Below are 24,049 nucleotides of genomic sequence, written 5' to 3' on the forward strand. Positions count from 1 at the left end.
CATTGGAGACAACTTTCTGTTTCAGAAGGTTGAAAAAGCTACCAGAGGAGAAGCTGTTCTGGATTTGGTTTTAACAAATAGGGAGGAACTAGTTGAGAACTTGAAAGTGGAAGACAGTATAGGGGACAGTGATCACGAAATAATAGAGTTCATGATCTTAAGGAAAGGTAGAAGGGAGACCACCACAATTGAGGTTATGGATTTCAGGAAGGCAGATTTTGATAAGCTCAGAGAACTTGTAGGTAAGGTCCCATGGGAAGCAAGACTGAAGGGAAAAACAACTGAGGAGAGTTGGAAGTATTTCAAAGGGACGTTGTTAAGGGCCCAAAAGCAAACAATTCCGCTGTGTAGGAAAGATAGAAAATATGGCAAAAGACCAGCTTGGCTTAACAAGGAGATCTTGCATGATCTCAAAATAAAAAAGGAGTCATATAAAAAATGGAAACTAGGACAACTAACAAAGGAGGAATATAGGCAAGCAACACGGGAATGCAGGGGCAAGATTAGAAAGGCAAAGGCACAAAATGAGATCAAACTAGCTACAGGCATAAAGGGAAACAAGAAGACCTTTTATAAATACATTAAAAGCAAGAGGAAGACCAAGGACAGGGTAGGCCCACTGCTTAGCGAGGAGGGAGAAGCAGTAACAGGGAACTTGGAAATGGCGGAGATGCTCAATGACTTCTTTGTTTCGGTCTTCACCGAGAAGTCTGGAGGTGTGCCTAACGTAGTGAATACAAGCAGAGAGAGGGTAAGTTTAGAAGATAGGATACACAAAGAACAAGTTAAAAATCACTTAGGAAAGTTAGATGTCAGCAAGTCACCAGGTCCTGATGAAATGCATCCCAGGATACTCAAGGAGCTGATAGAGGAGGTATCTGAGCCTTTAGCTATGATCTTTGAAAAATCATGGCAGACAGGGGAGATTCCAGAAGACTGGAAAAGGGCAAATATTGTGCCCATCTATAAAAAGGGGAATAAGAACAACCCAGGAAATTATAGACCGGTCAGTTTAACGTCTGTCCCAGGGAAGATAATGGAGCAGGTAATTAAGGAAATCGTATGCAAACACTTGGAAAGTAATAAAGTGATAGGGAATAGCCAGCATGGGTTTGTGAAGAACAAGTCATGCCAAACTAATCTGATAGCTTTCTTTGAAAAGATAACGAGCCTTGTGGATAAGGGAGAAGCGGTGGATGTCATATACCTAGACTTTAGTAAGGCATTTGATACGGTCTCGCATGATATTCTTATTGATAAACTAGGCAAATATAACTTAGATAGGGCCACGATAAGGTGGGTGCATAATTGGCTGGATAACCGTAGTCAGAGAGTTGTTGTTAACGGTTCTAAATCCTGCTGGAAAGGGATAACAAGTGGAGTTCCTCAAGGGTCTGTTTTGGGACCCGTACTATTCAATATCTTCATCAATGATGTAGATATTGGGATAGAGAGTACTCTTATTAAGTTTGCAGATGATACCAAACTGGGTGGGGTTGCAACTTCTTTGGAGGATAGGGACATAATTCAAAATGACCTTAGCAAGTTAGAGAAATGGTCAGAGGTAAACAGGATGAGGTTTAATAAGGAGAAATGCAGAGTGCTCCACTTAGGAAGGAACAATCAGTTCCATACATACAAGATGGGAAGCGACTGTCTAGGAAGGAGCATGGCGGAAAGGGATCTAGGGGTCATAGTGGACCACAAGTTGAATATGAGTCAACAGTGTGATGCTGTTGCAAAAAAAGCAAATATGATTCTAGGTTGTATCAACAGGTGTGTTGTAAGCAAAACTCGTGAAGTCATTCTGCCGCTCTATTCTGCACTAGTTAGGCCTCAGCTGGAGTACTGTGTCCAGTTCTGGGCGCCACATTTCAAGAAAGATGTGGAGAAATTGGAAAGGGTACAGAGAAGAGCGACAAGAATGATTAAAGGTTTAGAGAACATGACCTATGAAGCCAGGCTTCATGAACTGGGCTTGTTTAGTTTGGAAAAAAGAAAATTAAGGGGGGACATGATAGCGGTTTTCAAATATCTAAAAGGGTGTCACAAGGAGGAAGGCGAAAATTTGTTCCTCTTGGTTTCTGAGGACAGGACAAGGAGTAATGGGCTTAAAGTGCAGCAGGGGAGGTTTAGATTGGACATTAGGAAAAAATTCCTAACTGTCAGGGTGGTCAAATATTGGAATAAATTGCCAAGGGAGGTGGTGGAATCTCCCTCTCTGGAGATATTTAAGAACAGGTTAGATAGACATCTGTCAGGGATGGTGTAGACGGAGCTTGGTCCTGCCTTGAGGGCGGGGGGCTGGACTCGATGACCTCTCGAGGTCCCTTCCAGTCCTATTATTCTATGATTCTATGATTCTATGATCTGATAGGGTTCAAGATCCATAAGCAACTGGCTTGATGGAGGTTCCTTTCATTTGTAACAATACTGAACCAATGGCTTCTTTTCCTGTCAATAATTGAAGGCTAAATTCCTTATTAGAGTCTGGATAGGCCAGAGCAGGTACTTGCATTAAGGCAGTTTTTAGTTGTACGAATGCTTCCTATTCTTGATTACCCCATTGCCATGGTTGGGTTTTCTTCAACAATTTATACAAAGGTTTGGCTTTTAATCCGAAGTTTTCAATAAAGTCTCTGCTGAATCCCAACAGTCCTAGGAACGTTCTTAATGTGTGGACATCCACAGGGGCAGGTAAACTTGATATCATTTTCACTTGATCTTGATTTGGTTTTCTGCCTTCCTGTCCCAATTTTACTCCTAAATAAGTGAACTTTTTCTGTATAAGTTGAGCTTTCAATGTATTTATCAAAAATCCTGCCTGCTTCAGTGTCTTTAATACCTCATCCAGAACCTTTAAATTGGTTTCTCGATCTTCCGTAGCTATCAAGATGTCATCTACGTAACTCACCATGTGTTGGGCATATTTCATATCTTTCCATAGATTGGATGCAATTTGATGGCATATTGTTGGTGCATTATGAAATCGCTGAGGTACTCATGTAAAAATAAATTGTTGATTTTGATAAGTGAACGTGAATTTGTACCATGATTCCAGATTTAATGGAATTGAGAAAAATGCATTGGGTATATCAAGGACTGTGAACCACCGAGCTCCACTAGCGATTTGTGCCATAATTTCTGGAGCCATCCTGGGTTTTACCTTATTTAATTCTCTAAAGTCCACAGTCAGACTCCATGATTTCTCATCTGCCTTTTTTACTGGCCATATGGGAGAATTGCATGGGCTGGTGCATTTGACGATGACTCATTGGGACAACAATGCTTGTATAGTGTCCTCTATTCCTTTCTCTGCTTCCGTGGGGAATCTGTATTGTTTAATTAGCTTTGCTTCTGGTCCTTGTACTGAAATGGATTGTTGTACCTTTCCACAGCTAAGTTTGTGTTGTGCAAAAATTTCTAGATGTTTATTTACTATTTCTTGAATTTCAGGTTCCCATTCAGGCATGGTGATTTCTTGACACACCTTTACTGCTCCCAAACGGTGGGATGAAGATATCAAAGTCACAACTTCTTCTATGTTATTAGTCTTATAGATACACTTATTTGGCAGATCAATCACCAGTCCACATTTCCTAATTAGATCTATACCAATGATTCCAGTATTATCGAGTTCCTGTAGACCCATAGTATTGGTTATCCACAAAGATCCTATTCGGCATTGTACATCCTTAATAAATGGTGTTACAGATGATTTACCATTGTACGATTGAAGAGTCTTAAGGTGATCAATAGTTACAGCTTTGATTGATGGTACTTGTTTGGTGCAAATCAGGCTAATGAATGCTCCAGTGTCCACAAGTGCCCGTTGTTGGATGGTACCGAACTCCCCATAATATTCCATTTCTATAATTAGTCTTCCGTATAAATCAAAAGATAATGTTGTTATTATATCCATAGCTGGGGGCTGGGAAGTTCGGCCTCTTCACTTCATATCATGGTGGTTCTCACAGTCTGATTAAAAATGGCGGTGGGTCCCACGGTCTGATTCAAAATGCCGGTGGTCTTGCTCCTCCGGTACGGAACCAATATGGTGACGCTCTTGAGACCTGGAAGAATGTTCACAAGATGGCGGCTCTCTACAAAATGGTGGTGCTAGTTCACTGATCATTGCTGGTTTTCCTTCCCAATACACCAGTTCTTTAAAAATTGAGTCTATGTTCATGATTTTAGTTTTTTCCCAAGGTAGGTATTTAGATAACCTTTGAGATAAGACCTTTCTGGTGGCAAAAACATCTTCTCTTTTGCCCACCAAAGTCCTAGGCTGAAAACCAGGCTTGTTTTTCCCTTTGCCCTTTTGATCACTTTTAGGTGGCATTGCAGCTTGCTGACTACCATCACTTACAGCAGATATCTTTTTTGGGTGCTGTTTAAATCCTGCATTGGCTAACTGCTGCAGCTCAAAGACTTCTCACAGCTTTTCCTCCATTACATGATAGGAGAAGCCACATAATCAAAACCCCCTAATTCCAGTTTAAGAGCTGGCAGCAAGCCTTGATAACATATTTTCCTAAATTGGCGAGTGTCACAGTCTAATCTAGCATCCCTCTGAACTCCCAGTCCTGCCAGCCAGTATAATAACTTTTTTCTCATCATACACTGATCAGGCTTCTCAACTTCCCCTTGTTGATTTACATACAGCATACCTAATATATCTTCGTGAGGAAAATACAAATTATATACAGATCTATATAATACAATTTGTTCTATATTAGAATTATTAACAACCTGGTAGGGTAAGGCAAGAAAATCCTCCACTGGCATGCACTCCTTCAACAACATAACCATGACCTCAGGAGCCAGATTTGGAGTAACACAAAAAGTCAAGCCAACCAGTTGAGCACCTTTTCTCTATTGCAAGGCCCCATATTTTTGCCTAGGGCTCTTGTTTGCTCGGGGGTGAGCACCTTTTGTTCCTGCTTGTGTGATGGCGCGTTGGGGGTTCCCCGTCTCCTGCACCCCGAAATGGCACAAACAGACTGCACCAGCCGGTGGAATAGAGGAAGTTTATTGCCTCTCCAGGATACAGCATAGCACAGATGTAGTCTGGTCACAGAGCTGGGCTAGGATGCCTCAGGCCCCCTTGAGTTGGGGGGAGACTGGGCCCCTAAACTCCAGCTCCTCTCCCTAGGCTGTCTCCTCCATCCTCACAGACAGCCAGCAACCAACTAACTCCCTTCCAGCCCTGCCCCCCAGCCAGGGCAGCATTCACCTTCCTTTGTTCCTCTCCATGGGGGGTGTCTGGCCACTGGTTCAACAAGTTTGGCATTACCTTGGCCTAGTGAGGTTTTCCCTGCTGGGTCTTGCTCCAGACAGCAGAGGTCACCACATCCCAGCAAGTACCCCCACTACGTCACAGCTTGATTACAGGCTGTGGCTGCCCTGGATATTGTACTACTGTGGTAGTTATGGGCAGGGATGGCCCTAGATTAGCTGCCAGCATCTGGCGCCCTAGGTGAACCATGCAATTGGCGCTCCCCCGCCTCCAAACCCCTCAACGATATTGTGCCACCATTTGGCGCCCTATTTAACTTGGTGCCCTAGGCGATCTCCTAGTTCGCCTATATGGACGGGCCGCCCCTGGGTGCCATCCATTCAGATCTCTCTACCTCTCCTTCATATGAAGGGGGCGCAGATGGAACACACTCATGACTCTCAGGACCTTCCCCAACCAGTTGGTTTTATCAAATTGGGGTGGGATAGCTGCCACCACTCCCTTTGCCTGCTGCTGCAGCTTAGTAATATCCCTCTGGCATTGAGTGTGATCTCCCACAGCCCTGATATTATTTGCTTCTTAAGAAGCTGCTGGACTGTGGCCTGTGAGTCATTTAACTGGGCATTTTGCTCAAGGATAGCCTCCTCCACCTGGTCATTTCTGAGGCTCAGTTCTGAAACCTTTGCCTCTAATTGGGATATTTTTACATTCAGGCCTTGTATTAAGGTTCCCCTGGACTCTATATCCAAAACCTTTTGTTTTAGCTGACCTTCTAAGGTGGTTACCTGCTCAGCGGCTTTCTCATGAAGGGTTCTCAGTGATTTTAGCTGAGAAGCCAGTTCTCGGCTCACTATGGCCAACTCGTAGAGCAAAGCTCTCTTCTTGTGTTTTTTATTGGGGTTGGGTTTGGCCTCATTATACTTCTCCCAAAGATCTCCAAATTTCACGAACGAATCCTCTCCCTTTAATGACTCTTAAATGGTTAGCAGGTTTTAAACTAATAAAAGAAAGTTCTTCACACAGCATGTAGTCAACCTGTGGAACTCCTTGCCAGAGGAGGCTGTGAAGGCTAGGACTATAACAGAGTTTAAAGAGAAGCTAGATAATTTCATGGAGGTTAGGTCCATAAAAGGCTATTAGCCAGGGGATAGAAATGGTGTCCCTGGCCTCTGTTTGTCAGAGGCTGGAGAAGGATGGCAGGAGACAAATCGCTTGATCAGTGTCTCTGGTTCACCCTCTCTGGGGCACCTGATGCTGGCCACTGTCGGCAGACAGGCTACTGGGCTAAATGGACCTTTGGTCTGACCCAGTATGGCCGTTCTTATGTTCTTATGTTATGTTCTTATGTTCTCTTCAACCCAAGGATTGGAACCTTTACCAAATAAATTGACCGCAAACTCAAGAGTGTTTTTATTATTCTTATGTCTCCAGCCTTAGCTGTCGAACAGCTGGGGTGTAGTCATCCTAACTGTAATGGATTGCTTACCCACTCTAGGCTAAAATAAAACTGAGAGACCAGGTAACTGACTAGGCCTGCATGGCAAAGCCTGTCAGTGGTCCTCACTGCAAAATTCAACCTCAAAATTGAAAGGACGGGCAGTTCAGAACACAGTGCGGGGCCACAGAAAAACTGCGGAGGGGTTTAAAATTGTCACGGCAATGGCCAGGTCACCCTGGAAGTAGGCAACTGCCTGCTTACCGCACTGATCGAACCAGGTAGAAGGGCAGATATGCCCAGCCAGCAGAGTCAGGAACATAGAAGGCCTGCACTGGAGGGGAGCGTCCTCACACTTTACCGGGCAGCAGTCACGCTTCCGGATTTGCAGCAGGGGAAGATAGGGCCCTGGAGGAAATTCCCTCCCTGAGTCAATGGACCGCACTGCTAAACGTTCCTGTTTGTGCTATGGCTCCACTCATAAAAGTCTGAGTGGGCTTCCTAGAATCTGAGAAGGGTCAAATAAACCCTCACCAAGTCCTGCCGCGGTCACCAATCTGTTACCCCAGAGACTCGGGTAAGCAAATGTTCTGTGGACTGACTAAGTTAAATTGTCTCTGCACAGAAGCCAGATCCGGCCTGGTGTTCACATATCTATCATCGGTGGGGTGAAATCCAACACTAAACAAAATGGAGGTCTGTGTTACTTCCTCATGCACGAGGAGGTGCGGTGCCAGATGCAGGGCTCTGGCCTGTAGGTGCTTACATAGAAGGCTCCAAACAGGGAACCTGCCTGATGAGGCAGGCCATGTTTGGGCCATATCTTGCCTGCCCTGATATAGATAGTAGTGTTCATAGCACAGTAATTTCCTTGCTGATTATTTTAGTTCCCCTTCTTTGATATTCCAAAATATCATTTTGCTGCTTTTCTTATCTTGTCCACACTGATGGTGATATTTCTTTACTAATTACCTCTCTCAAATATCTCAACATTTATTGGGGGGAGGAAACAAACAAAACTGTTCTTATAATTTACAATGAATCTAAAAGCCGTTCCCACATTGTCACTGGCGAATGAACTACCTATATACTCCAGCTGGCACCTTTCCCACCACAATCCGCTTTCCAGTTTTACTGAGGGAGGTTTGAACTGAAAATTAATTGGCTTTAATGCTGCCAGATCTGATCAGCAAAGCTCAACTGGCAATTAGTTTTCTTTTAAGCTTCTCTCCTACTGTTTAAGCTGTACTGCCTTAGTAAGTGTTTTTTTAAATTAAAGTATAAAATCTCAGATCCATAAGGGCATGTTTACACAGCAGGGCTGAAGCTGAAACAAGCTATGCAACTTGAGCTACATCAAATGTGTAGCATAAGTTGAAATAGCTTATTTTGTCTTTTGGCACTGTCTACACAGCAGAAATTCGGAGAAAGAGCACTCTTCCTCCAACTTCCCTTATTCCTCATAAAATGAGGGTTACAGAAGTTGGAGTAAGAAGTCCTCCAGCTCAACATTATTTTGACATTATGTCGAAATAATGGCTTGCTGTGTAGACGTGGACTATGTTATTTCAGAATGTCACTTATTCTAAAATAACACCGCTGTGTAGACGTATCCTTTTAGAATGTAAATGTACTTTAAAATAGCCCTCATCTGAAGAAGTGGGCTGTGCCTATGAAAGCTCATTATACCATCTACGTGTTTTGTTTGTCTTTAAAGTACTACTAAACTATTTGTTGTTTTTTAAGTTTTTAAAATAGCAAATATGTCTGGTGCAAAATATTAATCCTACTGAAGAAAAGTTGCCTTCAATAGATGCCTAGATTTCATCCCTGCACGTTTAAGCTTTCTTTTTGACAGTGAGACTACATCTAGACTGGCATGATTTTCCTCAAATGTTTTTAGCGGAAAAGTTTTCCGTTAAAAGCATTTGTGGAAAAGAGCGTCTAGATTGGCATGGACGCTTTTCCGCAAAAGCACTTTTTGCAGAAAAGCGTCCGTGCCAATATAGGCGCGCTTTTGCGCAAAAAAGCCCCGATCGCCATTTTCACAATCAGGGCTTTTTTGCTCAAAACAAATCTGAGCTTTCTACACTGGCCCTTTTGCGCAAAAGCTTTGCACAAAAGGGACTTGTGCCCGAATGGGAGCAGCATAGTATTTCCGCAAGAAGCACTGATTTCTTACATGAGTTCACCAGTGCTCTTGCAGAAATTCAAGCGGCCAGTGTAGACAGCTGCTTTTGTGGAAAAACTTGCCAGTCTAGACACAGCCTGAGTATAAAGAGGCAGAAAAGAAGGGATGTAGTCACATCTTCTTCTTATTCTGTAGCATTTTCATTATAGGAGGTTTGCAACCATTGTAACCCATTCTGTACAGTCCTGTGCTAATCCTTTTGTAAATGAATAATCCTTTTGATCTACCCAGGATACCACAATATTCATCCAAAAATCTTTTTTTGCATCATGTTCTTCTGTCATTAACTTTCCCTGCCGGTGCCTGTGAACATGCATCACCTACTGAACTTCTTAAAATGTAAATTGAACATTTCTTTTCATAATTTAAGTAATGTTTGCTGAGTTCCAATACTTTTTCATTGATTATGTAGTCTATCCATAATGTTCTCAGAATTATTTCATAAGATCATAATTCTAAGGCTTATAGTTTCTTGATTTTTTAATATCCATATTTCATAGCCATAATTTAATAAAGACCAAATGTAGATTTTAAGAGTTAGAATTTAGAGTCTCCAAATTTATGGCTCTTTTGATCAGATGTTTATTCCACCAGAATATCTTTTGCTCTTACTTTTCTGGTTCTGGCTTCGGTATCTAATCAACCAACTTTTCTAATGATGCTTGCTAAGTAGTGATAATTTCTCAGTTGTTATAGAGCTGTCTTGTTAATGGGAATCTTGAATGTTTTCCCAGAATCCTTCCTTTAACTATCTGACTATATGTTCAGGATTCTGTTTTCCCAACAACAGGGGCTATGTCTAAACTACACCTTTTTTTCTGAAAAAGGTACGCAAAATGTGCTCCGCATTTTGTGTCCCTGTTTCCACCTTTTTTTTTTTTTTTTTTTTTTTTTCCAGAAGAGGCTTTTCCAAAATGTGGCACATGTATACTGGGTCAAATTTCAGAAAAACTCCTTCTTTCGGAAGTTCCCTTTAACATGGAATGTTCCTGTGGAATGAAGAAGACAGGGCTTCTGAAAGAGTGCGTCTGCTCTTCTGCAAAAAAAAAGCAGAAGAGCAAACGCGTTCCCTGGACTCAGTGGAGTTTTTTCAGGATACCTCTGGTATCCCCAAACCCCCCTGCAATCTAGATGTACCCTAGGTGTGTAAGGTATTGGCTTTTCACAACCCAGGCCAGACACCACTGCTACACCCTTTTTCATACAGTTTTATTTTCCTTTTAGGTTTTATTTATGATAGTGCGTCCTGTGCACTGTGGACAAACCAGCACCTTACAAGATGTGGTAACACAAACAACTAAAGTAATGCAGGGAGCTGTACATGTGTGTCTTGAAAGATTACAAGTTGGATTTTGCATACTTACAAATGGAAACTGAAAACTACATTTAGATATGGATTTCTGTGCATATATGGATTGCAACAATATATGTTCACTCTGTAGACTAGAGCAAAATACTTTTTGTCTGCATGTTACATAAGAAAATAAGAACCATCATGCTACAGCAGACTAAAGGCCCGTCTATCCCAGTATCCTTTCTTCCAGCAGTGGCCAATGCCAGCGCCCCAGAGAGAATGAACAGAACAGGTGTGATTCACTCTTTGTTGCCCATTCAAAGCCTCAGGAATCCAAACATCTTTATCCAAACAAGCAACTGTAGGAGAATAAGGGTGGAAGGAAGGGAATATTACAGATGTAGATATACAGTAAAACCTTTGTTGTCTGGCACTATGTTAACCAGCATTGCCCCCAGCCACAATATTGTCACATCTTCAGGCGCACAGACCTGGCTTGGTTTACCATGATTGGTTTAACAATTTTTTATTTAAGAAGTTCTAATCATCTTTAACTCAAAAGAGAAATGTGAGACAAACTGTCTCACACTACAAAACTACCAATATTAAAAACTCTAGTTTTACTATTATTGTCCATTGATTTTTCCTAGGTTGATGGGACCCTCAGATAAGCAAAATTTTTAGATAACTGCAATGTTCTAATCCCCAAGCATGCTGGATAACACAGGTATTACTGTAGTGGGATAGATATAATGAGACCTCATAGTCTTCATTCACTTTTTCAATGTGTCACACCTTTTAGCTTCTAAAAATTCAGAGAAGTTAGTATCCAAATGTTCAAACATTCAGAACTAGTAATGTATATAATGGGATAATTCTCACTTCATTGTGTAGTGAAGATGCAGCACAATTTTAGAAGCACATACTTTATATCATATTTATGGAGTATATGATAACATGATATAGAAGTTTTACTGTGACAAGAATTTAGGATGACCACATTACTAACAATGGCAACCACAAATGAGTTGTGTAGCTCATTCAAAACATCCTCAGAAAATTTTTTCATATTTCAACATCATAAATTCTGTATAGGCCTATACTTCACATGAAGAAAAACTACTTCAGAACAAAAATATTGAAAAGTATCTCTTGTATCTGTCCATTTGTATCTGTCCGGGAGCTCCGGTTCCACTGGTGCTCGACTACCTGCTTGGATTACGGTAGACGGGCCTATCCGCCTCGTCTATTAAAGTACACTTGGCTTCCCTTTCTGCCTTCCACCCTGGTTGGGGGTCTAGTTCCCTATTTACTGATCCGATAGTCAAGAGATTTGTGAAGGGCCTAGACAAAGTGTGCCCTCATGTGAAGCCACCCATTCCCCAGCAGGACCTCAATCTAATGCTCACAAAATTGATGTCACCCCCATTTGAGCCCTTAGCGACCTGCTCCTTAAAGCACTTGTCCCTGAAGGTAGCTTTTTTAGTGGCCATAACTTCAGCACGCTGGGTCTCCGAGCTTCGTGCCTTGACTATAGAGCCACCTTACTTGGTGTTTTCGGCGGATAATGTTAGACTCCGCCCACACCCGGCTTTCCTCCCCAAGGTGGTTTCACCTTTCCATATATCACAGGAAATTTTCTTACCTGTTTTCTTTCTGAAACCACACCACTCCCGTAAGGAACAGGTGTTGCATTCTTTAGATGCCAAGCGTGCCTTGGCTTTTTACATAAATAGAACAAAACTTTTCTGTAATTCAACCCAGCTGTTTATTGTATGCGCAGACAAAATGAAAGGCCTTCCTATTTCGACCCAAAGGTTATCCACCTGGGTTGCCTCATATATCACAGAGTGTTATAAGCTGGCCCACAGGGAGCTCCACTAGAGCTCATGTGTCTTCCATAGCTTTTGGGGCGCATGTCCCCATTGTAGAAATCTGTAGAGCAGCCACGTAGTCATCTGTCCACACGTTTACAGCACACTACGCACTTTCCCAGCAGGCCAGAAATGATGCCGTGTTCAGTGCTGCTGTTCTTAGTTCTGTACTGTAAAAATTTAAGTCACAGAGGGTTTTTTTATGTTCTCTACCATCTCTGTTAATAAACTATATGGTGGTTGATTTAATCTCTCTTTGCGGTTTTAGAGGCATACTCCGACCCCACCTCCGTAGGGGTTTTTCTGCTTGTGAGTCACCTCACTCGAATGAACAGGAGCAACCACTTGAAAAGAAGAGAATGGTTACTTACCTGCAACTGTTGTTCTTTGAGATGTGTTACTCCTGTCCATTCAATTCCCCCCTACCTCCCCTTCGTTGGAGTGTCCGGCTAGAAGGAACTGAGGAGGGGGAGTGCTGGCAGGGGTACTTATGTGCTGCTATGGCGGTGCCACTCCAGGGGGTGACCTGCTGGCGCTATGGGTACTACTAGGGGGAAAACTCTCCGCAGAACTGTGCACGTGGCGTGCACACACCTCACTCGAATGGACAGGAGCAACACATCTCGAAAAACAACAGTTACAGGTAAGTAACCGTTCTCTTCTCTAATCTGGCACCGTCAGGACCTGACCGATTCCGAACAAGACAATTTTCCAGACCACGGAATTGTCTAACAGCGTTACCAACACTTCCACTGCTTACTGGCTTGTTAGAGGACATTTAGGGGTAAATTAGAGCTAAATAACAGCACAGAACACTTAGGCTATGTCTAAATAGCAGCGTTATTTCAGAATAATTGATGTTATTCCAAAATAACATAGTCTGCGTCTACACACAACCAGTTATTTCGACATAATGTCGAAATAACGTTGAGCTGGAGGACTGCTTACTCCAACTCCTGCAACCCTCATTGTATGAGGAGTAAAGGAAGTTGGGGAAGAGTGCTCTATCTTGAAATAACAGGTGTGAAGACAATGCCAATGTGGCTCAAGTTGCATAACTTATTTGAGGTTAGCCCTGGTGTGTAGACGTGCTCTCAGAGATAAGACTGGTGACTGTAAACAAACTTTATGGGACTTCAGGAAACTTAGCCACACACATGGACATCCAGCTAACTAAAATTGTTCTGGATGATGGCTGTTTCTGGACCAAAGAGTTCTGGACTAGAGAGGTTCATCCTTTACTGCAACCTAACTTACATAGTAGATAACTCCATATTTCAATTTGCTAATATAAAATAGGAATAGCATGATGTGTGGATGTTTTGAGGTTTGGCTCGTGTTTGGAAAACATTTTAAGAAATGGCTAAAAAGCACTAAGAGCTAATAATTCTTTATCAGGATCTGAACAGAACAGTCTCTGCGGGAGCTCCTGACTTTCAGTAGCCATAAGAGAAAATGATTTTGGAAGCAATAGATAGCTTGATTACTGGCATGGTGAAGCTATTATGCTTTATGAAAAGCTCTTCAGTAAGGTCCTACTTGTCAGAACTGGGAAATGTGCATTCTTAACTATACATCATACATATATGCACATAGGTCTGCATAAGGATTTAAGCACAGTTAAGCTGCCTAGATGAACTGATTATTATTAATTCCAGAGCAGCAGCTCTTGCCTTGGAATATATTTCTAAGGGAGACTGGTTCTTAGAATAAAGTTGCCTCCTCAGGAACAGCGTGGAGCACTGCAGGCACATTTAATTCACAACACCAGTTTAGCTAGCTGCTGCACTGTGCAGGCTTCTCTTTACCATTGTTCAGACAGACACTCGGAGCTTTTATTCTGAAGTGATGGCTTCTGCCTGTCCTATTCAACACATCCATCAGTGCTAACTGCACGGTACCATCTTTTCTAAGGGAGACTGGTTCTTAGAATAAAATCACCCCCTCCAGAACAGCTGGAGCACTGCAGGCTTATATAACCCACAACACCGGTTTAGCTAGCTGCTGCACTGTGGAGTCTTATATCTACCATTATTCAGACAATGAACCTCTCAGATATTGTTCAATCATTCAAGGCTTTTATTCTGAAGTGATGGCTTCAGCCAGTCCTATTCAACACATCCATCAGTGCCAGCTGCACAGTATCATCTTCAGCACCGGTACCTTTCCCAAGTCCCCTAGGATCTGAGGCTTTCTTCAGCGTTGGGGGGTCTTCTAGATGTTTTCCCAAATCCTTCTGTTTGCCATCAACTTCCTGCCTGTGAATATGGCACATTTCCTCTCCAGTTTGATGAAATCTATCCCAGGTAAGAATCCCCTTCTCTCCTTCCTCCAAAGGGACAGGCTGCTGTCCTGTTCTTAGAACAGCTGCTGGAGACAAGTCAGTAGAGGAATTTTATTTCTTATAGAAATGAGGAATTAAATGATTCTAGGAGTTTGCTAGGCAGCAGAGAGATCCCTAGATATTTTGCAAGATAATAAACATGAAGGGGTAAATGCATCACACAGATTATATCAGATTATCAATGGAAAATGCAGGTTTAGATCTAGGGAAACCAGTAAACAGCAACATCCCTGCAGGGGATCCATTATATGAGCGAAGTGTCAGTGGGTAGTAACAGGGATATGATTGCTAGGGGCAGGAGTACCCACTGAAGTTTTGATTACCACTACACAATTTGAAATCTGCTGCTGTTTGTTTATAATAGAGATCTGCCATCAACCATTGAGATCTGGAGGTGAGCCATAAAAGAAAGGTATTAACCAGATTCCCTGTTGAATTTTCTTGGGTGGAATCAAAAAGTTGCTTCCAGGGACATCAAGAGATTGGATATTTTTCCAAGACTGTCTTGCGATGATGTTATCTAGTGTGTGTCTCTGGGTATGAATTTAGGAGCAGCCCCAGAGGCTGACTCTAATCAAATCTATTGCTAAATTTGTGAGGCATGACAAGAAATCCAATATCAGTAAGTTCTTTATCAGAATGGAGATTGAAAATATAAAGACAGAATTATCAATACAAAATGTCCAAGGAATGTTGGCTCTGGGCTTCAGCGGTATATGTAAGAACCCCTAACCCCACCATTTCAGATCTGTTAAAGTAAAGTGTTTTCCATTAATAGATCCAATGTTGCATGTGTCTGTGGCTTTCTTTTGTTATAATTTGATAGCAGAGCTATATTTCTCAAAACAAAGCTAACAAGGCAGTGTGTATCTCTGCCCTACTAGCTTTCATTGTACCTAAATCATCGTCCTTAACGGTGAGCTGTATAAGGAGGCATATGGGACATGTTTTAATTCTTTGATTTGGATAATAAGGCCTGTGGTTTGCCCTTCCCCCTACTTTAGCAATACTAGGTCCTCTTAGGTTGTTTTTTTTGCTGGTGGTCTGGTTGGAACCCCAAGGAAATAAAATGAGATTTCTCAACCTTTAGCAAAATACAGAATCTGTAATAAGAGCATTTCTTCCTGCTGTTTGTTCAGGCAGTCAAGTTAAACAGGTAGAGATCAACCTCCCCCCCCCCCCCCCAAACCGTCTGAATAAAAAACCCGTTCTCACGCTAGCTGGTGTCACTTCCCTGAGTTTAGCCATAATCCTACTCGCTCTCTAGTTGTTCATAGAGTTTTCCATGAAATGCTGGAGTTTGAGGGATTTCTGATGAAAACAAGTTTTTAACAAAGAATCTATCAAGCTTTGTTCATCTAATTAAGAAGCTGAGTACAAAGCCCATTTGTTTTCCTTTTATATGTTGCCTTTTTCTCGTGGTGTCTGCTCCATCTTTAATATTTATCATTTATGGTAGTTTTGCCACCTGCTTGCCTTACTGTTAACTATTCTATCAATATAAATGTAACTATGCTCTCTGCCTAAGCTACTGTGAACAGAGTTCCACTGTTCAAAAAAATGCAGTGTGATTTGTCCTTGAATTCTGCCCAAATCTGATTCATGTGAGTGGGGGGAGGGAAAGGGGGCTGTTGGGGGAGATTAGGTGATGAGAGATGAGTTAGAGAACCCACATTTTGGGAACAGGGAAAAATCAGCAGAACAAGGAAATCCAGGCAGAATCTACTCCATTTCTGTTCTGGATCCTTAGACCAGGGTTTCTCCAACTTCACTGAATCACGACCGCCTTCTGACAACAAAAAATTACTACATAGACTCAGGAGGGAGGACCGAAGTCTGAACTTGCCCAAGCCCCACCCCATGGGTAGAGGGCCAAATCCTGAGTCCTATGGTCATGGGGGGACAAAGTTAGTGACCCACTTTGGGGTCCCAACCCACAGTTTGAGAACTGCTGTCCTAGACCATAGCAATACTGCAGAAATGTCTTAGTGGAACTGCTGCTTCTCTGTTTAAAATTCTGAAATGAAAATGTTTTACAGCTAGAATATAAATCAACTTCTCTAATTGCCTCTAGCAGTATAGTTTCAGATTTCATCTTACATGAAAGGCCTCCTTTATTTCTAAGGGCTTTTTTATCAATACTAATGTTGGGATTGGATGAATTATGCGGGATTTAATATACATTAATTGAGTTTTAAGAGGGAGAGGTTGTTATACACTGCAGGATAATTACTTTAGCCCTGCAGCCTGAATTCTTTATCTAGCTGTCTTCTCATATAAGAGATCTAAGAAGGATTTGAGGATTAATGAGGTAGGTCCACATTATAGGAGGGTAAATTGCCACATTTTTTCAAGTCAAAATGAAGCTTTACCTTGTACCTGATTTGAACAAGCAAGTTTACAAAAGTGCTGTTTGACAAAAAATTTTGTTGAATTGTCCTTTCTCTGTTCTCCTTTAACTGATTGACGAATTGGTCTCTGATGAACTAGACTTCCGGCTTTGGAGATTTACAGATCATTTGTGCAGCAATTTAATGTAATCCCCTGGATGAAAGAAGGGAGGCTGGAAGATATGGCTGAGTTGGTGAAAGTGACTGGTCTGGTTAGAAGGAATTTCTAATAGGAAATGCCTCCTCATGCTAAATGGAATTGTAATATTGTCTGGAATTTCTTCAGCCTCAAGCCTTGCTTGCACTAGGAAATAACTCTGTTTCAGGAAGAAATGGAGTTTAGTTGTACCAGTGGTGGTCCCTGTTTTGCAAACAGTTAAACCTTAGTTGGCGCTGATTAAGCTAAACCAAATGCTGAACCACATCCGTCTCTTTGTGCTGATGAGGTCCACAGAGGGTACATCTAGACTACAAGCCTCTTTCGAAAGAGATCATCTAGACAGCCACAAGAGTTTCGAAAAAGCGATCTGCTTTTTTGAAAGAGAACACCCAGGCAATCTGGATGCTCTCTTTTGAAAAAGCCTTGTTTACATTCAAGAACGCCTTTTTTCGAAAGAGCTCTTTCAAAAAAAGGCATTCTTCCTGGTAAAAGTAGGTTTACCAATTTCAAAAAAAACCCACCGTGTTCTTTCGATTTAATTTTGAAAGAATGTGATGGCAGTTTAGATGCAGGTGAAGTTTTTTTTAAAAAATCCACTTTTAAAAACTCCGTAGTCTAAACACACCCAGACTGAACAGGTGATGGATTAAGTTAAGAGAGTTCTCCTCAGTGTGTGTTTGCCACGAGGCTGCTGCACCCTTTTAATGGGGATATGTGCTCAACATTTGAACAACGGGATTCCTATGAAATGCTCCTCCTTCTGTGATGCATGTGATATTCCCTACCTAAAATCTGCTAATTTGTTCTCCAAACATGGAGCCTAATCTAGTCTCAGCAGATGATTTATAATGGTCATGTTTTCTGCTTTCTCTGCAAGGTAAGAGGTCAGAGACTGACTTCTGAAATCCCCTGTGAGCAAAGATTCTCTCTGTAGTGTAGAATTGGGTAGTATGCCTTTAAATAGATTGTGAACACTCTAGGGGCCCTCACTGTTTCTTACACCTGATCCCAGTGTGTATGGAGCTAGTTCTGGCATGATCAATCTACTTATCAAGCATGGTTACTTAGGATCCCACCCATTGTTCACTCTAAAATGAGGCACAGCATATCTTCACAGGTGATTAATCAGCTCCACCCAGTCAGAGGCTCAGGGCTCCTTGCAGGGAGCTGACTGACTTGGGGGGCTGATTAATCACCAGTGAAGCTCTGCTGTGGCGCAGTTTAGAGGGAACACCGACCCCACCCCAACTGTGCTTTTCTAGTTTCTTCATAGTTGGCTGCTTCTACATTGGTATGATCTTGTGCAAATACTCTTTAATGCAAGAGTTCTTATTCCTGAGCGGGAGCATCATAGTTCTTGAGCAAGAAGCACTGATTTCACACATTAGAACGTCAGTGTTCTTGCGCAAGAGGCCAGTGTAGACAGGCAGCATGTTTTTGCACAAAAGCAGCTGCTTTTGCACAAAATCATGCCAATGTAGACACAGCCGTTGGGTAAAGAGCTAAAGACACAACAGCCCCTTAACAGGATTCATAGGCAGCTGTTAGGTAGGGGCTTACCTAAACCTACCTCCTGCAGGAGTCACCTGGCTTCCTTTCTCTGTTGCTCTCCTAACTTTCTGCTCTCCTGCATCACATCCTTGCTGTTCTCCCTTTTAGGGCTTGCCCCAGCTGCATCTTGAAAGCCCAAGAAAAGTTTTGCGTAGCATTTTATGTCTTTACGAATAACCGTATTTCCTCATCTCCTCCTACGTATCCAGCTCCTTACACTCTCCCAAGTTTCTGTTCTGGCTGCATCCTTTGTCTGCCTGCTTTCCCCAGCCTGTACCCGCACACAGAACAGCTTCCAAGTCCATGTGAACTAAGCAAAATCCCTTTCTTTTTTAAGGTTTCACTTCCCCATATGCTTTCTATTGAATGTAACTTTAAGCTCTTCTATTGCATGTAACTTGCCCATTGCTGACAATGGATGCCACCACAGTACTGGGCTTATGCAATGGACGGGAGGAGTGCTGACCAGCACCCAGTGACTAAGCGGTTAAACTCAGGTAGCTAGCAAAGGTGTTGGCCAGGATGCTGGGAGAACCAATCAAAACAGAGGATTGGAATTTGAATTGGATATAGATTCCTTGCCTGCTTTCTTTGTGTGGGAGAGAAAAACTGGGAATGGAGAGTCCCAGAATGATTTAAACCCAAGCAGGACTATCATGTCTCCAAGGAATTTGGGGCATGGGAATGGACTGAACAAAGAGAAAATTGGAAGTAAAGAAAAGTGGATCTAGTTGTGATTAGGGTTGCCAGGTGTCCGGTATTGTACTGGACAGTCTGGTATTTGCGCACTCTGTCCGGTAAAAAAAATCAGACAATACCGGACATGTGCAATGTCCAGTATTTTCTGATTTTCCGGCTGTTCACCGGACGGAAGCCTGGCATGGGCGGGGGATTGGCTGGGAGTCCCAGCTGGGAGGCAGGGCTGCGATTGCTGCCAGGAGCCCTTGGTTGAATGTGAGGAGGAGGGGAAGCCTCCTCTTCGCTCGTGCGTCGCTGGGGCCTGCGCAGGACAGGCAGCATCCTGGGATCGGCAAGTGCCTGGGTCAGTCCCACTCTGCGCCGGCCGATTTGCTCACCCCCTGCCCCTCCCTTCCCGGCAGGCCGGTTCTCTCCCACTTCCCCTCCTGATCTTCCCCAGCCAGCCCCCCTGCACCGACCCCCAGCTCTGCTTCCCGCTGGCCCATTCTTCTTCCTGATCTGCCCTGGCCAGTGCCGCAGCACCCCATGCCCCGCCTGCTCTGCTTCCTGCACCCCCCTTCCTCCCAGCCAGCCCCGTGGCTCCCAACCCTCCCAGCTGTGCTTCCCGCCCCCCCTTTCCTCCCGGCCAGCCTCGTGGCTCCCGATTCCCCCCAGCTCTGCTTCCTGCCCCCCCCCCCGATCAAGTGTGTCCATTTTTTTGGGGGGAGTCTACCTCATAATCCTAGTTGTGATCAGGGTATTTTTCTTTATATTGTGGTTTGGTTTGAACTGCTCTGTGTGAATCTATGCCACTACTCCCTATTTACCATCTTGAATTGTAGTCAGAGACTTTGCTCTGTGTTTTGTTTTCCTTAGTTGCTCTGTAACATTTAGCAATTAAGTATGCTTTATCAAGTTTATCTTTTGTTGTGTAATAAAAATAACTTTTTTTAGGTGATGATTGGATTCTTGTGTCCTGGAAGGCTTGTCTATCTGTTTGTGCGTATTGTCATGCCTCCGACTGAGAGGTCAGCTACTAGAGACTGCAGCTTGTTTTCCTCTTTCCTTTTTTCAAGCTCTTTTAGAGCAAAAGAGCTTGGTGTACTGCTGGGGGTGGGTTCAAGTGTTCACCCCTGTTTTTTTAGGGATAAAAATCACTTGATGGTGGCAACAATTCCCCAAAATCTGTGTATTGTGATTCTGAGGGGAAGTTTTTGTAACCAATGCCTGTAGAGGCAAAGGTTTTCTTTTTTCTTTTGAGCTCTTTTCAGGCCCCCATCTTCTGCACTCAGAGTGCCAGATTGAGGAACAGCCCTGACAGCTTAGGTGCCATCTAACAGCAAATGTACACCTGTCTAAACTTTTCAGCATGATTCTGGAAACTCTTGGTTAACCCCTGCTTAGATTAAATTTTGACCACAGGTGTCTATAGCAGTACTTGTGCTGCACTGAGGAATATGGGGAGTTGCAAACTATTAATTGAGGATGAGGCTGAGGCTGGAGGCTTCTGGTCCTGCTTGCAAGCAGTGCAAAATCCGTGTCAATTTGGAAAGTGCCAGTTTAAAGCAACGTGGGGTGGACTTTGTCTCACTGTTGTAGGGAGCAGCTCGTTTTTTCTCTCTGTGTTTTGGGGTTCTCATGCATTGTTCTGAATGATAAGAAGTGTAGTGGTGTTATGATGGAACCTTTCAGAAGGGCATTTATGTTGTTCTCTAATTCTCTTTGGGCTGTGAACATAACAACACTGACCATGGTTTGTTTGAGCTGGACTCTGCTAATTGTGCCACTGACATGGTGACTGACGTCCATTGTTAGCATTGAGCAATTTTTGAGTGTAGGCTAGATTCACAAATTTCCAGAACATAAGAATGGCCATACCAGGTGAGACCAATGGTCCATCTAGCACAGTGACCTGTGCTCTGATAGTGACCAGCATCAGAATGAACAGAACAGGTCAATTTGGAGGGATCCATCCACTGTGCTCATGGCCCAACTTCTGGTAGTTACATCATTTTCACTGGTGTTGTATAGTGCTGTAACTTCCTGCACTTGTGGTAGTGTTCCCAGTAAACTGAGTGCTTGGACGGCCACCCAGCTGTTTGACACAGTGCCCACCACTAGCTACCACCAACTCCAGGTGACCATTTTAAATCCTTCCAGGACTTATTCAGAAGAATGGCAGAATTTCTGAACATCTCTTTAGCAGAGCTGCCAGAGAGATCCAGCACAAACTCACGCACATCCTGCAAGCATCCTCATCAATAAAGATAGCTCTGCCCTTTAACTCATCCATAATGGACCCTGCAAAGACAATATGGCAGACACTGGTCACTGTCACACCACCCCGTACACAGAAAATACAATTCATCAATGATTTCCTATTTACTCATCTGGCTGTAGAGGTGGCATATTAAAAGGGAAAAGAACCCCAGTCAGAAATCACCTCTTCTGTGGAGGAGTCAGATGTTGGTGCTGTGTGGACGTTTCTGTAACTTGCATGAAGACTTCTGATGAGATGCAACTGACAAAAAAGGCACGGGAATGAGGCAAGCATGAACGGTGGACCCAGCTTGATTTTTACATTCAAACCCTGTCACTGTAGGGACTGTTAGAACTCTCAGAAATTGAATTTTTTCCTTTTCCTTTCCAAAATTCCCTCTCATCTGTTTAATGGCCAAAATGGCCACACTCCATACATCCTTAAACAGAACCATAGAGCAGCAACAGATGTTAGTGGAGATGCTCTGAGTGCAAGCATTCTTCCAATATGGGCCATTCACCTTTTTTAGAACTGGCGACCATAGAGTCACTCTGTGTGCTATACTATCGGCCCTGCTGCCCCAGCAAATTGGGATCTCCGTCGACAGAGCCATGTAGATTTGTTTATTGGGCAAAGGGAAATGAAGCGGCAATTTAAATAATTGCCGCTTCATTTAAATTTACATGGCTGCTGTGCTGAGCCAACAAACAGCTGATCAGATGTTTGTCGGCTCAGCGCACTAGTCTGGACGCTCCCCTGCCGACATCAAAGCCCTTTGTTGGCTGCCCCGGTAAACCTCATCCCACGAGGAATAACGGGGCTGCCGACAAAGGGCTTTAATGTCGGCAGGGGAGCGTCCAGACTAGTGCGCTGAGCCGACGAACAGCTGATCAGCTGTTTGTCGGCTCAGCGCGGCAGCCATGTAAATGTAAATGAAGCGGCGATTATTTATTTCTGTTCCCTTTGCCTACAACCCTAATCTACATGGCTCCGTCGATGGAGCCATGTAGTCTAGACACAGCCCAGGATGGATAGGAATGGTATCCCTAGCCTCTGTTTGTCTGGAAATGGGTGACAGGGGAGGGATCACATGATGATTACCTCCTGGGGCATCTGGCATTGGCCATTGAGCAGACAGGACACTGGGCTAGATGGACCTTTGGTCTGATCCAGAATGGCCGTCCTTGTGTTCCTTCCTGCATAGTTTTCAAGCCCACCGGGCAGTACAATGAAGCATCACTCAAAGGGGAAACCAAGATGTCTGCACTGAATCCTCTTGTCTGGTGTTGGTGGAAGAGTGGAGCCTTTAGGGGAGATCAGCATGAGTTTTGCAGGGCAATCTATAAGCACCACTCTGTTTTCTCTTGTTTTAAGGTTATAGCATATTTATTTCTGGGCACATTATAGTCTCTAAGTGGTCATAACAAACGCCTGCTTCCCTCTCTCGCTGTTACAATTCAGATGAATTATACTAGCTTAGTTCATCTCCTCACGCTCTGCAACGTGGAAAAGCACCTGGCTTATCTGTCCTGGACTGCAGTGCTGGTGTCTGCACTGTAGACAACACAGGAAGATTTAATGTACTGAATTTTCAGCTCCTTATGGCTTTGACGGACAATCTGGAAGCTTCATTCTGAACATTCATTGCAAGCCCGAGTTGCAGATATCTAGGCTGGTGGCTGTCAGTCTATAGCCTTTAGGACTAGGGGATTTAGTCACTTGCTATCTAATTTGTTGTTCATTCTCTGTAGTTCTAAAGGACTTTCTGACGAGCCCACAACAGGAGCCGATCACCTTCAGCAACCGGAAGGGTTTGCAATGCATCTTGCCACTAATAAAAAGTGTGGAAGAAACTCCTCAGCCCATCCAGACAAAAGTCAAAGGGCATATTCCCAAGTGGCTCAAAGGCAGCCTGCTAAGGAATGGGCCTGGGAAGTTTGAGTTTGGAGAGGAGAAGTAAGTCCAGATTTGACCATACTTTGTAATGGTTCCCGGTTGGGTGCGGGTCAAACTTAGAAACAGGGCCGGATTAAGACCTTTAGAGCCCCTAAGCACTGAAAAGATTATGGTGCCTCCCCATATGTAATTCAATATATAAACAATACTATACTGTAAAATCTCATTTTTTTGGGTGCCCCTGCTTTGCTGGTACCCTAAACATGTGCTTAGTCTGCCTATTGGGTAATCCAGCCCTGCCTAGAAAGCTCCTTCACAAATCCATCCCAGCCATTGGGTCCTCTCTTAGCTCTGAAGGTTTGTGACCATGAGATCCCATTCTTCTAATACAAACCCTTTTCTCATCTAGAAGCTTTCAGTATCTTTACCAACTGGATTCATTAATTCTCATAACCTCCCTGGGAAGCAGGAAGGTGTTTTTCCACAGGTGGGGATGCAGAGGCACACAGAGGCTGAGACCTGCTGAAGGCCACATAGTGAGCTAACAAAGATGGGGATGAAACTCCAGCATCCTAACTCCCACTGCCCTGTCTGTAACAACTACTTCCCAACTCCTGGGCATGACTTGCCACCCCGATTGCACTAAGCTGTCCGTGTGCCTTTAAACACAACCCCAGTTCTCACACTGGTCGGTGTTCTTTTATTTCAAAACAAAGAAATGTAGCTCTACCTTTTTA

At 43.3% G+C, this 24,049-nt stretch overlaps 1 protein-coding gene across 4 annotated transcripts in view; it reads left to right on the forward strand.

Moving 5' to 3' along the window:
* The window catches only part of LOC102453028 (carotenoid-cleaving dioxygenase, mitochondrial), a 94,911-nt gene that overhangs the window by 47,921 nt on the left and 22,941 nt on the right, over positions 1-24,049 (forward strand). For 2 of the 4 annotated variants that reach the window (XM_075909431.1, XM_075909433.1), the window contains one exon: positions 23,168-23,372. In XM_075909431.1, coding sequence (XP_075765546.1) covers positions 23,168-23,372 — 205 coding nt within the window. Of the gene's footprint in view, positions 1-14,077; positions 14,340-23,167; positions 23,373-24,049 lie in introns of those variants that run through there. The other 2 variants (XM_006111225.4, XM_006111226.3) reach the window with 2 other exon arrangements.

The sequence above is a fragment of the Pelodiscus sinensis genome, chromosome 26 (genome assembly GCF_049634645.1).
Source record: "Pelodiscus sinensis isolate JC-2024 chromosome 26, ASM4963464v1, whole genome shotgun sequence".
NCBI classification, from domain to species: Eukaryota; Metazoa; Chordata; order Testudines; family Trionychidae; genus Pelodiscus; species Pelodiscus sinensis.